General features: G+C 40.8%; 1 protein-coding gene across 1 annotated transcript; it reads left to right on the top strand.

The window, feature by feature from the left end:
• The first annotated feature begins 540 nt into the window (after nucleotides 1–540).
• Nucleotides 541–5,816, top strand: pfdn4 (prefoldin subunit 4). The gene is made up of 4 exons (XM_034590275.1): nucleotides 541–600; nucleotides 1,988–2,095; nucleotides 2,605–2,745; nucleotides 5,295–5,816. Exons 1-4 carry the CDS (start codon nucleotides 574–576, stop codon nucleotides 5,424–5,426), a joined length of 408 nt encoding a protein of 135 aa, XP_034446166.1. The 5' UTR covers nucleotides 541–573; the 3' UTR covers nucleotides 5,427–5,816.
• Nucleotides 5,817–17,860: the final 12,044 nt, after the last annotated feature.

Raw genomic sequence — 17,860 nt, 5'->3', positions numbered from 1 at the left:
CTCTCGATACTCTGCTGCAGCTCATATCTTTGATGTGGTGCTCTCCCTTAGATTTATTGACATCTTGTGCTGCAGCTCGTCTATATGCTGCTCCAGCTTTGCAGATGTATTCGGTAAATATTTGGAATGGGGTGTAGTACTGTTTGCTGGAGACATATTTACAGAGCTGCAGTTCCGGTTGATATAATAACATGTCTGTTCCATTCAACGCAAGTGTATACACACATATATATTTATATATCTTTGTATGATTCATGACAAATATGAACCAAACTTACTGAGTTGTCACTTTTTTATTGAAATTCATTAAAAATTTAATAACTTCAGTCTGTGAGTGTTTAGCTGTGAGATAAGGGCCCATTTTCATGCTAAATTAAATCAAAGTTATTTAAACTTTAGCTGCGATGTCGAGCTATAACAGGAATTTAATATATAACTGACAAAAATGACAAAACTAAAACATTTAGCTGTTGTTCTTTCACCGTGACTCCACATATCGTGTTCCGCTAGATGGCGCTATAACTGCGCTCTCGCGTTATCTCCTACGCCCTTTGTGCAGTCGAGGAAGTAGCCATGGCAGCCGCAGTGAAGGGACCTGTTGTAAGTTTAAAATCTTTATTTATAAATATTCACGTGTCTCGTGCTCCGTGTTTTTCTGTGTATTTCAACTGTGGACGTCTTTAATAAATGCGTGTTCACGTGCATGTGCAGAAACATAACCCGTTTCCGGTGTCAGGGATGTTTTTAACACCACCGGTCACACCCTCGTGCAGCTACCGCTAGCTAGCAGCTACCGTTAGCTGTTAGCTCGGGAGCTAATGCAGCAGCTGTATTTAGTTGTAGTTTGTTGACTGTTAGCTGTAGAGGCTAACTGGTGGTTTAGCATGCTAGTAATGTCAATAATAATACCAATAATTATAATATTGTTGGTGTCACGACGCTAAACGGTGACATGACAGTGTCAGGACACCACCACTAGCTAGCTAGCTAACTTGCTAACGTTAGCTGCAGTGACCGTTCATTCTCTCAGGTTTGTTTTTATTTAGCTCCATAACTCGAGCGTTGAGCCACAGACTGAACTCGATAGAAAGATGGATTCAAAGTGTTGAAGACAAATATTAATACAGATTCAAATATGAATGACTGAAGATGTACAAAGTCGTGCATTAGACCAACAGAGCCTGTGAAATATGATGGAGCAGCAGATGTAAGTGTTTAACAAAACAAAGTGAAATCAGTGCCACTAATCATATTCACTATATTTACTTATTATAATTAAGTACAAACCTGAAGTACTTGTACATGAGTATTTATATGCAGTGTCTTTATTCTTCTCAACTGCTTTAAAGGAGATGTCTTATTTTATGAGTCTATTTATTTTTTAATACTAAGCTCTGATGAAGATAAATCACCAACTGAAGCTCAAATAGAGTAAATACTTGATTGTTGGTCCCTTAATAACTTAACACGCGTGTTTCTGTATTGGATTCCCTCATATTTTAATGTTTTGCTGTCATCATTGTCATGTTTACTTTCATTTTGGCAAATGAGAGACATAGAAAGTATTAAAGGGTAATAAGCAGTAATGAAGGTGTCTTTTTCTATGTTTAAGTTTTATTCATGAAGTCCCATGAAGAGAGCAATACACAACAATATATTATTATCCATGTCTTTGTGCTTATTGACTGAAATGTTCTTCTGCATTTTGTGTAAACAGTATTTGTTATTTTCTCTCAATACAACTGCTGACGTATAATTCTGATGCACTTGTATTAAACCCCGAGTATTTTAATGTTTTGCTATTTAACACTTCTGCTCAACCACAATTCAAAAGAACACACCATGTATTTTATTACTGATGGCACTTAGATAATTAATAGTGTACATTTAGTTGGATGGAGTATTATTACTGTGTGCTATTTGTACTTTTATTCATCTAAGGGTCTGAGGACTTCTTCCACCGCTGCTCATTTTCTCTTGTTCGCAGGCGGTCGAAGACGTTAACGTCACTTTTGAAGATCAGCAGAAGATCAACAAATTTGCCCGGAACTCGAGTCGGATGTCAGAATTCAAAAGTGAAATAGAGGCAAAGAAAGTAAGTAATGTGTGTCTGTCACAGTCGAGGTCCACTGTGTAGTCTGAGATTACAAATTCACATTTTGATTTAGACCTCAGTCTGTGAACTGGATCTTACGTTTTAATATCTGTATTCAGTTGCCAGTTTATCAGACAGCCTTGCTAGGAATAACTATTTCATTAGGGTTATAATGTGTTGAGTGTTTACCGAAACTATGTAGGAGGCATTGAATAAACTTTATAATTATTTTCTTCATGTGTATTCACTGTTAAACTTTATTTACTTACTTCTAATCTTTAGTTTACTCTCACTGAAAGGGGTATAATTAATCATCAATGCAAATTGCAGCTTGTGAAGTGACTGTCAAGCTGAATCAACACTTACTGATTCCTCTGAAGCTCAGTTTGCTCAGATGAGTCACGGTTAAGTCTGTGTGAAGAGCACTGCAGCTGCTAAATTACTCAAACTCTTTTGTGAGCAGCCGTCGCTGAGACGCTCTGTAATGATCTGCCGATGTCTCCGTGCAGAAATCGCTGCAGAACTTGCAGGACGCCAGCGACGACCTCATGATGTTAGACGACGACTGCCAACTGATCCCTTATCAGATCGGTAACGTGTTTATCAGCCACACCCAGGAGGAGACGCAAGAGATGCTGGAGACGGCCAAGGTGGGGGGTTCACCGCTCATTCATCCTCTTTAGAGTAGTAATCATATGTAAAACACCCCCATTAAACCAGAGTGTTCAAGTGAAAGGACTGTGGGAGATAATTTAACATATAATGATTCATACAGAAACTATTGATGAGCAGTTTGCCTCCAGAAAATGATTAAGATGAATTGATTTAAAAATAAATTACAATAGAAAGGGAAATGCAGCAAAATAGCTCACACACATATTTTCATGGATCCTCTTTAATTTCTTTGAAGCAAAATTAAATCAGGAAGCATTTAAGTATAAATGAATTAAACGTGACAAATATTTTCAAAGCTTTTAATTATTAAAACTTATTTTGCACAGATTTCTGCCGCTGGTGTAAGATAATCTGAGCAAAATTGTGTTTTTGAAAATTACTTTTGACCTTTTTAGACTGTTTTTAATTAGTGAATTACACTAATCACTGATCTGAAGTTGTGTCTTAATGTGAAGCCTCAAATCTTTTAAATAAATATTCATGAAATGTTCCTTCACCTGAAAGTTTTGAAATGAATTAGCTGCGTTTAAGTTTGAAGTATTGGTTCTTTTATACGTCACTTCCTGCAGATAAGTCTCAGTTTTGTGTTTTATTCGAAAAATGTTTCAGCCACAAAAACTACACAACTACATTTTTCCAGTCGTCTCCCACTTCAATAAGAGACCTGTCACAGTGGCCCTAAAGAAATTCTGATCTATAAGTTATATGGAAATGTTCAATCTATACACAAAACTCACAAAACTCTTTCACTGAGCGCACGGTTTCACAACTTCCTTTTCTTTGTTCGTTTCTTTGCTATTTACGATGAACCCAAAATACTTCCACACACACCAACGAGAATTGTTGTGAAAAATGAACTTCCTTCTCTTCCTTATGTACAGAACAAAGAGCTGTAATTGGATTTCTGTCCACCAAGGACACACAACACTCAACAACAAAAAACGTTTTATGAGAAGCACAAAAAAAGCACAAAGATTTAATTGCAGATGTTTTATTTTGACGAAGACAGTGCGGCAGCTTTACGAGTCGTTAGCAGACAGAAATACGTGTTCCAGTATTTCCAGATTCACTCGTGTGTTGTTGATTCTCTTCATTATCAGACTATCATTTTCTGATGGAAGCAGAATGTGTACAAACTGTATCTCTGCCCATAAACAGGTTTAAATGAATCATTCAATGTTTTATGAAAAAGAAAAAGCTCATTTGCTTTCTGGAAACAACAGGAAGCCTCCAGACATGAGAGCAGTGGAGAGGACGATCTCCTCATCGAACTCTCTGCCAGAAAACAAATGAGTGTATTTCACAAATTCCTTCAAGTATTGGTGCAGGTGAGATTGAATAGGAAATAAGATTGAACAGAATAAAACAACTCCTCCAGACTCGGGGCCTCTCGTGTCAGAAAATGCTGTTTAGCCAGATGGCATTTTTCATAAGGGATTGTTGAGCTCCTCCTCAGTGCAGCTGAGAGAGAAGAGCCAGGCGCTGTCACTGCTCCTCAGCTGCTTGAGCACAGAGGGCAGGCGGTGAACAAGAGGGATTTTACATCAGGCCTCGTCCTCCGTTCTGTCTCTCGTCCCTCTTCGTCCTCGTGTTTACGTCGTCATCATCGCACAACAGAAGCCCTGATTGATGTGGGGCAGTCCGCTGCACACGGTTAATGAGGAATCACTCATTATGTCCGCACATGATTATCTCGTGCACATTTTTGCACACAGTTCTTTTCTCCTCTTCCCTTCAGAACGTGTTTCTGATGACACAGCTACTAAAAGTCATTTATTCAAAGCTGCTTGATTTGAAAGTCTTCAACGCAGACTGTAAATAAAGCTCCTTCGAAAGTGAAGCCAAAAACACCTCGATGGCCCCCTGGTGGCTGGCTGCCACCAGGGGTGCCACTGGCTGCCACTTAGGTCAAATCTCATCCTCGTTAGCAGATGGGACATGGAGGGTAGTCGGCCAAGTAGGGTGTCCCAAATGTCCCTTTCCTCAGCCACGCTTTCTTTCCTTGGGGATGGTGGTGTTGTCCCTCCAGCGAGTTCTGGGTCTGTCCCCAAACAACCAACGTTAAACCACCAATGAAATGAGGCATCTTGATTTGATGGGGGAACCTGTCTCCTTTCCAAGTGAAGCTCCTCTGGGATTTCTAAACTCTTAACCCCTGTCTCTATAGCTGAGAGAGAGAGACACCCGACAATTTCTTATAGAGTTTTCCCCAAAGATGTTTTATTTAATGTTTGGTCGTTCAAGTGTCCAGGTCTCTGAAAAGTTTGGTTATTTGATGTTTTACAAAATGGGTGAAACATCCTGATTGTCGGTATCAGTGGAACCTAGTGACCACAGCTCCACACCACGACCAGACACCCGCTCCAAATACCGTCACAAGTGCCAGATGGCAGCATCATTTTGTACAAAGTCATTTTGCAGGAAGTGAAGGTCTTTTATTGACAGATCAGTCTTAACCCTCTTGTTGCTTCTGTGGGGGAAATCTCCGTGTCTGTTATCTAACTGTGTCTACGTCTACCAACAGAAAGCACTGGAGCAGGAGGTCGGCGGCCTCGAGGACAAAGTGTCGGGGATACAGCAAGTGCTGGGTGATCTGAAGGTGCAGCTCTACGCCAAGTTCGGCAACAACATTAACCTGGAGGCGGACGAAAGCTGAGCCGTGAAATGGACTTTGACAGTTTCGCCGACACAGACTTTTTCATGCAGCTCTCGTATCACATCCGCAGGACGTTTTCCAAACCGAGCTCCGACATGAACAGCTTAGGTTTGTAGCTTCTGTTTACACAGATGATATTCACAAAGTCACAAAGGTAAAAATAAATAAATACACTTCATTTCTTCTGTATTTAATCGGCCTCTTATTTAATGTTCATGTTTTTTTTTACTTGTTATAGAGGCTAAAGTGAAAGAGAGGAACAAAACGTCTGCTTTAGCTTCTGTTCAACATTCTGCACAACAACACATTTCATTTACGAGCCTGCTGCATATTTGATTCCCTGAAAGGTTTGGATTAACTTTAATAAAAGTTCTCAGTTTGACAACAGGGCTCCGTGCTTGGTGAGTTTGTGATTTTCAAATGAAAGCACTGAAAGTGTCCAACCTGCTTCGACCTTATGTCGAATATTGTGGCGTCGACACTTCAAATCAAGTCGGTATTGATTAAATGAGTTCGCTCTGTCACTGAAGAATACAGTCAGACCCATCCCACTGATGTTTCCTTTTGAAATGAATAATAAACATCTGAGCTGCAGTCACACGCTGAGCTGAGATGAATCCACACATCTTAAATAAGTCATCTCGTCTTAATCTGTGACCACGATGTTTTATAAAACATGATTTAGCAAACGAAGGCGTGAAAACACTGAAATCCTCCAAACTGTCTGGATTTAAGAGACAAGTGAAGCTTTTATTATTTGAAAAGAGAAAATGAATCTCAAACTACACAGATTTCTAAATCTGGTCGTGACGGACGGTGTTTGAGGGACTTTCAGTTACTTTGAAGTTTGAGCAGCTGAGTGGTCACAAGCGCCTCAATGAAACCCAGACTGAAAGATTCAAATGAGCCTGGTTCTATTTCCCGAAAGTCAAAATAATATATTTGATTTGGACAATAAGACGCAGGATGAAACCAGACACATAGTATTACACTTGTAAAACTTTATTTTACTGTTTAATACTAAATCTAATTCAAATACCAAAAACATTTGTTATTTAACTAAACCGACCAACAGGACATTTCCTTAAGGTTTTTCTGCACATTTCCTTTGTTGACTTATTAATCATTGAGCTGATAAACGTCGTGACATGAATCAGATGAACTGATGAGCAGGAGTCGGATCAACGTGATACAGAGGAAGGAAAACGACTTCCTGAGCTCAAATCAACAAAATGATCAAGGCCTGTGAAATGTTTACACTTTACAGCTCTGACAGTTCATCGATAAATCAAATTATAGATCTGAGTTTGATTTTTAAAGAAAATATCAAAACTTGTAAAAGCAAACTTGAAAATGTCTAACAATTTAAATCCATCATGAAAATAATCAGCAAATTAATCATTGATGAGAAGAAGTTTTAGTTGCAGCACAAATGATAATTAATTAGTCTTCGCTTGTAGCAATAAAAAATACAGATAATACACTTTTAAACTTTTAATGAGCTTAGGAAAAATTAACAAATTAAATTCCAGTATCTGGTAAATGAGAAACAACTGATTCAAAGTCAACAACTGAACATATTTAGAAAAATCTATAAATTCATGGTTACCAAAACAGTCAAAAACCCACATTTGTTATTAAAAACACATCTTTGTAGGAAATTGATGTTGCAGCGATCCAGTGAGTCAGAATAATGCACACGGCCGTTTTTAAAGCTTCTCTCACAAATACAACAATAAGATTCGCAGTAGAGTTTCTTCTCTGAACATCTGTCCTCTATCTTTCCAGTTAATTGTCTGTATATTCTGGACGATTTCCGTGGCTCCCGCAAATATTCACCGGTGCACAAACCTCATTAAATTGCGCCCTGGAGTGCGGCCTGCTCCAGCTAATAAAATATCTGGAATTTAAAAAAAAAAGAGAAAGACGTGTAGACCTTGACGTTCTAGCAAAAACCACCTCTGGAGGATCAGGATCTCAATTAACGAGTTCCTCCTCCCGGTGGGTTTCTGTGATGAAGAGGAACTCCTCCCTCGCAGGCTCGTCTTCATGCACAGCTTGTTAAACCCCCGGCTCGGAGGAACACACGTGGAAATCACTGCACTTATTTCCCTCACGTCCTTATTTACTCTCTGTCTTCAGCTGTTTGTTTCTCTGGGTCCCCTCCCCCCGCTGCTGCCTGACCACACAGATGTTGATATTTATCCACTGTGCTGTCGGAGGTTCAGAGTCTTCACACCGCGGTGACTTCCACTGAATCTTCATCACCTCCTCTTCAAATAAGTTGCTGTGGTCGACCGGAATCTGCTGATCAAAGTATTTTATAAGAGATAAACATGTTCACTGGACACTGAAATAAATAATAATGATGACCTTTCAAAAACAGCTGCGACAAAGTGCTTTATGAAATATCAATTAAGGGCAGAAAATGATATAATACATCATTTAAAGTGGAAACTGTTAAAAGTGGCAAAAGCAAATTATGTGAGCGTGAAATGGCTCAAAACAATTAAAACAAGTAAAAGTAAGTTTTAAGGCAACGTTTCAAGTCCTCAGATAGTGTTTACCTACTGTGTGGTTACTTTCTATATTTGTATAACTGAATTTAGTTTATTACAGGGAACACGATCTTATTTGTGTTAAAAAAACAAAGTATATTTGTGATATTAAAGTATAATCAGTAGAGATAATGGATGTTTGTGACTCTCTGAGCTCAATGCACAAGCAGCACAAACAGACCAGAGGGTGTCTCTGTCTCCCCAGTAATTTTGCAGTCACATCCAACAGCTTTACCGTGGGACCAACACAAGCCCTGAGGTTATTAGACGAGGCTGCACGCTGTCAATCTTGAACAAACACGTCAAACATCGTCACGTCACGGGGGCCTGAAGAGGAATTCTCTTTAAAATGAGATCCAGAGAAAAGCTGCGAGAAGCTGTTGAGTCATAACAGCGATGGGATGATTTTAGTTTGCATCGAGTTTGCCGGTTGTCTCCGTGTGTGTTTCTCCTAAATGTCAAGAGCGTCGACGCAGATGGTTTGAAAAATCATCTGCGTCAGCTTCAGCCACTCTTCATCACTTCCTGCTGCTCGGTCTGAAACCCCAACGCTCCTCGGGGATGTCGGGCAAGATGGTGAAAGGAGAACGAGCAGGTAGCATCTACAGCTAAGATTTCACTTTCAGGTATTATTTTTAATTATTTAGGACGTAGTGAAAAGGCCACAGAGACGTTTTAGAGACATTAAAGACTAATTCATGTATTGGTAATGAATTCCTCTCCATCCCTTCACTCTGGACTGGTTCATGTGCGGAGGCTGAGCACTTTGCTGGGATATATTCTGTCACTCATTTCATTACTGTCTGTCAAGCTGATCAGCCGAGGCAATAAAAGCTCAATTCCTCTGTGGCTGCACATGAATCATCTGAATGATGAGGACACGTCTTTGTGTGGACTGATCCCTCTGTGTGTGTGTGCGTGTGTGTGTGTGTGTGTCTCTGTCTGTGTGTGTGTGTGTGTGTGTGTGTGTGTGTTGCTGCAGCAATCAAGTCCTAAAAGTGCTTTGAAAACAAATTGGTGTCTCAGAGCAAAACATCCATTGGTTTATTTAAATATTTGTTTATCTTTCATTTATGAATTGCTTGAATTTGAAATTAAAACATTCGCTCGTGTTCCGTCGAGCTTCTGAAATGTGTGGGAGTCGTTTCCATCGGTTTCCTGCTTTAATCACAGGCTCGTAATATCCTGAGAATATCACCTCAGAAAGGTATTTCCATATCCACCAGGGAGCGATGGAGCAAATGACGTCCTGCACGAGAGAGACAATAAGTTGCCTCCGAGTATTTCAATGAATATCATTATTGCCAAAGACTGAATTTATGTCAGTTACTTCACGAAGACCTTGAAGAAACTTGACTCGTCCAAACCGCCGGGAGACGAGAACCTTTTCTTAAGACCTGACGGATGGTTTAAATCTGTGGTTAGTGATGTCTGAGGGATTTTAAGGAACCAGTTGTGTCAGTAGTGGAAGTTCCCGGGCCACAGCCAGCCCAGTTTAACCTGTAGTGGGCCACCCCAGTAAAACCACCGCGTAAAAACATTGTTGGCGATTTCGTTAACTAGCTTTTCGCTGCTGCTGCGTTTGATGTTTCCTCAAACATGGCAACGGTTCGTTTATCGTCAATATCTTTGCAAGTTGTATTTTTTGGTAGGATCCGTCTCAGCAGCTATCCTCGGGCCGTTTGTTTGACCTCCCCACTCTAACCAGTTCAACCAGGCTATAGTGTTGTGACTCAAGGGACCAGTAAGTCAGTGGGTAAAGAGCTCCGATGGCAGAGTGGGGTGGGGGGGGGGGGGGGGGGGGGTCGGTGGTGAACGTAAATGTGTTGAAATGGATGCGACTCCCAAACGACCCCTTAGGGCGGCTGGCCGTGCGCGAGCGTGCGCGTGAAGTTTTCTTTAAAGCGTTTGGAGTGGTCGACACCTTGTGGAGTTATAAATAACGTCTGTGTTCACGAGCTCAGCCTCTTGACAAAGGAACCCGGTGTCTCCTCGCACGGTAATTGCGTTCTCCGCTCGGTGAACTCGGTGAGTTTTGTGCTGACCCAAGCTGAAGCACTTAAACTGTGACTCACAGGACATTTTGTATGGGAGGAATGAATGGGACTCTTATTTTCCACCACCGGCCACACCCCTCCCATTTAGCTCCCTGATTTCCGCAGTGGGATTTAAACAGCACGTCCTGCCTGGTGCACGCTCTCCTCAGGTGCCCCCCCCCCCCCCCCCCCCTCACCTGAACGCTCCAGGGAGTTTCCTGTTGATGTGAATGTGTCTGACTCGGACAATCTCCTGCAGCCTCACGGTGCTGCTAGCACGGCTGCAGACACTCAGTCTTGTTGCTAATAAGGCGTCAGAGTCACATTTTACTTCCCCCAGTAAAGGGGCGGGTGGGTGGGGGGGGGAGGCTGTTATTTTTAAGCACACATACCACAGGGCCCTAAGTCCTGGTGGTCAAGTCCCACTTCTTCAATCCAAAGTTCTGTGTATCAAACAGCTTCCCTCTAATTTGCATTGACTGAAGAACGAATGCTTCTCTTTCACTCCCCCCCCCTCCCCGTCCCAAGTAGAAATTCAAACCAATGATCCTTCACTCATATTAGTGTCGCTCCGACTCAGCTCTGCTGTCGTCCAATTAGCTTCGATTTATGGTGCAACAGCAGCAAATAACAGCGCGGAACATTTCATCCAGTCGTCCTACAGGGGGACATCTTTCCAGTTACTTCTATAATCCCTCTGGTTTCCACGTCCGCCCCCCCCCGACTCCCTGAAACACACTCATGGCTAAATTAATGGTGTGAAACAGAAGAAGGGGGGGGGGGGGGGGGGGGGAAACGGGGATGAATTAGGCCGGAGCACAAAGTGAATCAGCATCTGCTTTGTGGCCGAGCTGCACCAGAGAGCACAGTCACGTGACCTCCTGGAGCCGGAGTGAAGAGCTGCTGCAGAAATATTCAAACTATTATTTATCTCCGTGGCAACGTCCTCCCATCACCTGATCATAAAATGTAATGTATAGGTGGGGTCTATATATGCAATGAAAACGTCCAACTATATCATAAACGTCCATAAACGTGTCCTTCAGATTAATTAACTCCAAAGTAAACAGAGAAGGAATCATATAAACAAACCTAATAAAAATGGAAACAACTTCTACGGCAGAACCAGAAAATAGAATAATTAGACTTTAATTTATTCTGTATAACTGGAATCTGTAGCAGTAAGAATATAATAGATATATAGCCTCTAAATCAACCTTTAACCCAAACTAACAAAACTCATTTTAAAGCCTCTCAGCCAAATCTGGAAAATACAAACAAACCCAACTGTACCTCATTAACCTGCCACTCACTCAGATATTTTCTTATCTTAAATCTTATTTATCTGATTCAATGCTTTGTAGAGATAAAGTAATGATGGTGGGTGATTGTTGTCAGGGACGGTCTCAGTTCTGCGTTTAGCTCGGTGAGACTTTCTCTGGACATGTAAATGATCCCTCTCGCTGTTTTAATATCACCCGCGACCTCGTGCTGACTGAAAATTAAAAAGTAATATTTCTGTGAGGATCTGAGGGACTTTCCAATGACCTTTAGAAACTCTGGATTGTTTTTACGATTTAGATTTCAGTCACTGCACCAACCGGCTCTAACTCCTTCCAATCTCCTCTCTCTCACCGTTTTCGTGACATTTAAATTCACAATAACGGACCCGACAGAATCTGGAGAAACTTTTCATTACAACGAAAAAAACACTGAAACCAAGTTCAGGGAAAGGAATTGTTATTTCCTCCGACGTTACGCATCAACACAATCCACAGCTTTATCTCACTGCACCATCTAGTACCTTGAGATAATATATGATGTGATGAACCTGAACTGAACCTGAGCTCCTGAATTCCCACATAAATCCTGGTGGTTGAGGTTCATGAATCCCGTTATAGAAGCTGACACTGGGGGGGGGGTGTTCACCTTGATCCGGCTCCTTTCCATCGACACCTCGGTCGGAGCTTTTCTCTTCAGCTGTTTGGTTTCAACGCTTCGGCTCAAACTGTAATTTTGATGTTTGCCAGTAAGCTGCTGTCGTCCTGCCAATAAATCGTCTTTTTTCAATTAGGCTACTCGACCAGCTCAGAGGAGATACCATTAAAACAGCCTGGGGGGGGGGGGAATCATGCACTAAATTACACTTTTAGATAAGAGACATCCGAAGAGTCAGAGTTTGAGTAAAAAAAAAGAGTTGGAATATTTTTAAATTCGAGGTGTTCTACGGATATATGACGCGATTTTACAACTTTTATTATAAATAACGTAATTTGTTCTAACTGCATGACCGTTATCTCTCTCTATCTCCCCAACTTTCTATCTCTCTATCAATCTATCCATCCATCCATCACTCAATCTCTCTCTCTCTCTCTCTATCTCTCTAACTATCTATCTCTCTATCGAGATATCCCTCTCTCTTTCTCTCTCTCTCTCTCTCTCTCTCTCTCTCTCTCTCTCTATCTATCTCTCACACTATCTGTCTATTTTTCAAACTATCTCTCTTTCTATCTCTCCATCTCTATATCAGTCTCTATATCTCTCTATCGAGTTATCCCTCTCTCTGTCTCTGTCTCTATATCTTTCTATCTCTACCTGTCCATCTCTCTATATCTCTATTACTATATCACTATCTATATCCATCCGTCCATTGTTTAACACTGATTGCTACCTGACATCACCTTCTCTTTTCTTTCTCTGTTTTTTGATTTGTTGTATTTGTTTTTATCAGACGACACCGAGAGCAACAAATTCCATAAACCGTGTAGTTTTGCTCCCTGTTTGTAAAATGGAGGTCGACGTCTCCAGCAGCAACTCGACATGTGATTTAGCCGCGAGGACACAGGGACTCAAACGGTACATTAGTTGTTTGACCTTGAGCTGATGTTTTTCGATGCAGTAAAACGTGTGGATATACAGAAAAAGATCATTTACAAAGTGAGTGTGAGTGTATCTGGAGACCAGGGATCTGTCTCAGGTTTGTACAGTTACAAGCTGCTGATGGTGAATCAGGACCTGACCTGCATTCATCTCATGAAAGAAACCGTTTCATGTATGAAAGAGAAAAACTGAGCTGCATCTGAACGCAGGAGAATTCCCTCGGAGATGCTGTCGAGTCATAACAGGGCTAACGTCTATGACACTGTCAATTATCAAGTGGCTGAACTCATTTATACATGTAAAGCATGTAGCATTGGTTTTGATTCATTTATGCTTTGGGACACTCTTTTAAAAAGTGCAAAATTTGAATATGATCTCATATTCATTGGATGAAACGAGTCCAACTTGTATAGAATTGTGTGAAGAGGTCAGAGATATGAGGTGAGAGATATGAGTGGTTTGATTTCAGCGAGGAGCTAGAGCTGATAGATTCAGACTTTCTACCTCATGATCTACTCGACCCAATTCTCCTGCATCGCTTCTGTCTGTAACAGCGTTGAACAGGATTATTGCATCTCCCTCCCGCTCTAGTTCAGACCTGTCAAGGCCGGTGAACGCTTGGAAGACAGGTTGTGCTTTTGGAAATCTCACATTTATCATTGCAACTGTACGTCAGTGATTCAATTTGAGGTTCACCCCCTCGACGTTTTGCAGTAAATTTAGAAACAGCAGGTCCGGAAGCAGAGTCACTCATCACTGTGGGCAGCAGATTTTATCAGAGGTATTTAGCATTTAGCATTTAGCATTTAGCTAACTGTGAGTTGAAAAGTTGATCGTTTTTAAAATTGTTTAAAGCCTCTAAAAAGATTTAAAATGAAAACAAAGGCGGAGACATGATATAAAAGATTGAAACTGAAGCTGCCCTCGTATCAGGCTGCATTGTTTTGAATGGAAAATGCATATATTGCAATGTAATATAATCATATCAGGATAAATTATTATATGGGATTGATATAGGAAATATGTAAATATGCAGGTTCATTACTGCATTTTATCTAATTCTAGCTATTACTGTTTTTATGGATGGTCATGTTTAGATTTTGTATGTTTTTTCACCTGCATGGTTTTTATTTGTAAAGCATTTTGTAACTTTGTTTTGACAAGGGCTTAGTTGATAAAATATATATATTATTTGTAGTAGTAGTTGTAGATTTTGTCTGATATAAGAATCATTATTGTGTTGAATCTCCAGATCTGAACAGATGTTCCTTGGCTTCTTGTAAACTTCACACGATATCACGGGAGCGACCCGGTTTGAGGATGTGGGTTAGAACCGTTAGAACGCTGCCTCCGCACAGAGGCTCTGTAAAGGAAGAGACACGATCCTGGGAATTCCTCCTCCTCCTCCTCCCTCCTTCATCACGACACACATCTTCATCTTCCGTCTGTGTGTTGGTAAACCAGACTGGGATGATCTGTCTGTGGAAAGCTTTGAAGTGGCAGTGTGGCTAATGTGCGCGTCTCTGCAGGGCACGTTGGACGCTGCATGAAAAGAACAGTCGTCGGGTTTTATGAATATTTTAATGTGACTTTACATGTTTGGAGCAAAATGAAACAATTGAAAGTGGAAAAAGCTCTCAGAGAGAAATTAGAGCCGCGCAGCAGGGAGTCGGTGATGATTCAGTGTGGGCTACATTTTTTAAAGTTTCAACCTCCAAGCACAGGTGAAAGATTCTGATCGACAAATATGATGAAATTATTATAACCTGGGAATTAAAGAAGGAGGCAGGTGAGCAGAAATAACAATAAATCAATGATACAACTGTAAAATGAGATGTTAAGACCTGATGAGCATCATTTCTGCTGCAGCTAATATCAATGTTGTAGAAGATCACGTGTGTGGAGCATTTTATTAATCGTGCAATCAAAGATGCATCATACGTCCATGAAGGAAACTGTATTTCCAGGAGCTGGCACAAGATGTCGCCACTGAGTCCAACTAGCTCTGCTCAAAGGCCTCTTGAGTTGCGAGCAGATCTGTGATTGGTTCTTCAGATTGTGCTTAATACTTCATGCACAGCTAATTTAACTGGGTTTTGAGGTCACACTGTTAGTATCTGGTGCTGCCCCCTGTTGGTCGGTGTAAAAAACACATTGATAAGCCCATTTCCAACCAAAGGTCTGAAGATGTCTCCTCAGATTTATGAGATTAGGACAGGATGTTACTGACAGATCTTCCTTGGCTCTAGTCCAACTTCTACCAAGGAGGGTTTGTTTTCATCTGCACGTGTGTGTTTTTGTTATTTAGCAGGATTAACACAAAACCTGGTGGAAGGATGTGTCATGGGTCGGAGAAGAACTCATTGAATGGATCTGGTTTAAGGGCTTTTTGTATTTTTACACTTGTACTAATTTCTCAGAACATAATTCATGGATCTTGATGAAGAAGCATAAATAGGAGACTGATATTTATGAGTGTGTTCATAAAACTCTAAGATCGTACGGCTTAAATGAGGTTTCATCAGTGGACTGTTGCTGATTTGATTGTTATTACGCAGGATTCTACTAAATTGATTTTAAATATAATTTCCTGGAGGGGCGGTGCAGGACCTGTTGAAGTTGGAGCAAATCTGGATAAATGAAAATTGCGAGATAGGCAGTTTTTTGGGTGATTGGGTGTTTTTGACCTTTTGATAAGTTTGTAAAAATATCAATAGCGCAGGTCTTGGCCCAAAACAGCAAATTAGATGAATGCTGAGTCGTTGCTCTTAGTTTTAACCGTCAGGGGTCTGAAAACACGTGATGTATGTTCAAACCCCGGCCGTCCACATGTCACACATGTTCATCACATTGCACATGGATGTCACAGCGTCCTTCCATCACGGCTGAGGAGCGTCTCCACACTGAAACACACACACATTTATTTCTGATGCTGAAACACATTTGTGTGTCAAAAGCATTTTTTTTGTTCAAATCAAATCTCGTTGCCGGAGAGGAGAGAGACCGGTCTAACCTCATTTGCTTTCAGGCAGCTCTTCTCCCGTCGGAGTATTTTTCTAAGTGAGATGAAGAAAAACAGCCGAGGTTTATTTCTCCTCTGGATTTTCAGGAAAAGTGGATTTGAATTGATGCTGTGAGCAAAAAGCCATATTGTCAGAGCTGTGGAGAAAAGTTTAGATGATTTGAGGGACGTGAGCACTCGGTTCTGGAGAAGCCACTTGTGGTACAACAAATGGTGAAACTACCCTCGGCTTCACGACCCCCAGGGGGCCCCGTTCCTTCACTGCGTGTATCTTATCCCTCTTGATAATTTGATTGTGTATTTACACCACATATGTACACCATTAATCTACTAATCTATAAATCTCTCTGTGGTTTGCATATCTCGAAAACCGTTAATCTTATCGGCTTCACACAAACTGATAAGAGCAAGTTAAAAAAAACAATGGACATGCAGGTGAAAGAAGAGGAATCCTCCACACTGTCCTGTACTTGTACTGTGAAGTATTTGTGCAAGTACATGACAGTGTGAAGGTTTCCTCTTCTCTCACAAACTGAAGAGAGCCGGAGGAAACGTTCGAATTTGGAATTTTTTGGCCTAAAAGAAAACAACAATTCGTACAAAACATCACAAGGATTATTTTCAATTTCAAATCTTGCACACTGGACCTTTTTGAGAGTGTATTCTGCATATTAAGTATTTTCATCCTTGAGGACATTTTTGCATATACTTGTTTAGTTTGAGGACTTTCCCTTTAAACTGTTGCATTAACGGATCTGAATCTGATTTGTTTCTTTCTGCCCAGAAACTGAAAGCACTTCAGACATCTCCCTGGTCCTGGCTCCCGATGCTTCCGCTCACTAAACGTTATTATCAAAGCAAAGATATGAAGCAGGTGAGCTCGATTATGTCGGTGCAGAATAAATACGCTCCAAGTTGTGTTATAGTTCATTTTAACAATCATTTAACTTTATTGACGGGCGCAATATCAATTTATTTTTCTCTGCATGAAAAACAACTTCAACATCAAGAGCTCGATTATCGCTTATTTGACTTTCTTAACTTTTTTTAAAACATCACCCAGTCTCTGGAGCAAAACAGAAATAACCGATATCAGTCTCACAAATTCTCCTCTTTTCAATCCCAGAGTTGAATTTGTATTCTCACACTGTGCCTCCACCTTTTCAAAAGGAGAGAGGAGCCGTGCTTTTATGTGCACGGTGCATTATGGGATCTGCATTTGAAATATGTTGATATCATATAAAGTGATTTGATGCATGCAGGCAGTTTACTCCTGAGTCCTCTCCACATCTAATCCAGTTTGGCGTAAACAGTTTGGCAGAGTCCATAGAAAGAAAAACCAGGAGGATGTTTACTTTTAAATGAATTCTTCCAGGTAATGGAAGAATAAATAACAGAAGGGGCCGTGAACAGACTCTCGACTCCTCCGTCGGCGCGGCTGCGTAGAATTAAGAGCTGCATTAAACGGGTGCGTTCCATCGCATTAACAGTGGAAATGGAGGAGAAATAAAAAATGACAATGTTTGGTTTCAGGAGCAGAAGGAACGCAGGAAATAAAAAACGACAAACAGAAGCTCAGGATTCAGCCGAACGAGATGTGTGTCAGTGGAGGTGAAGTAAAGACGAGGAGCTCACAGTCCAAATATGTAAAAATAGCAGCGTTTTTTTTCTTTAAATTCAACATATGTGTTTCAATAAATTATTGAGTTCTGTTACGAACCAGCTGTAAAGGCCACAGAGCACAGATGCGTCACGTATCTGTGCTGATTTCACAGAATCTGTGACCTAGAAAAAGGAAAAGGAAGGAACGTTGAAAAGATTTCTGCTTCACCTTGACCATTCTTTCTCATTTCAAGGGGTTTCAATTTTTACTCTTGTATCTAAAATCTCAGTGTTTGCAAGGTCGGTTCTGTCTTTATCTGACCACATCACAGCGAC

This window comes from Hippoglossus hippoglossus, chromosome 7 (assembly GCF_009819705.1).
Source record: "Hippoglossus hippoglossus isolate fHipHip1 chromosome 7, fHipHip1.pri, whole genome shotgun sequence".
NCBI lineage: Eukaryota > Metazoa > Chordata > Actinopteri > Pleuronectiformes > Pleuronectidae > Hippoglossus > Hippoglossus hippoglossus.
The sequence above is the reverse complement of the archived record's forward strand: the minus strand, read 5'-3'. Positions and strand labels throughout refer to the sequence as shown.

Excerpts from the sequence above, each read along its gene's own strand:
- pfdn4 (XM_034590275.1), top strand. The coding sequence starts at position 574 with ATGGCAGCCGCAGTGAAGGGACCTGTT. Across the intron at positions 2,096-2,604 it reads GTGAAATAGAGGCAAAGAAA|AAATCGCTGCAGAACTTGCA; the intron begins GTAAGTAATGTG and ends GTCTCCGTGCAG. Across the intron at positions 2,746-5,294 it reads AGATGCTGGAGACGGCCAAG|AAAGCACTGGAGCAGGAGGT; the intron begins GTGGGGGGTTCA and ends GTCTACCAACAG.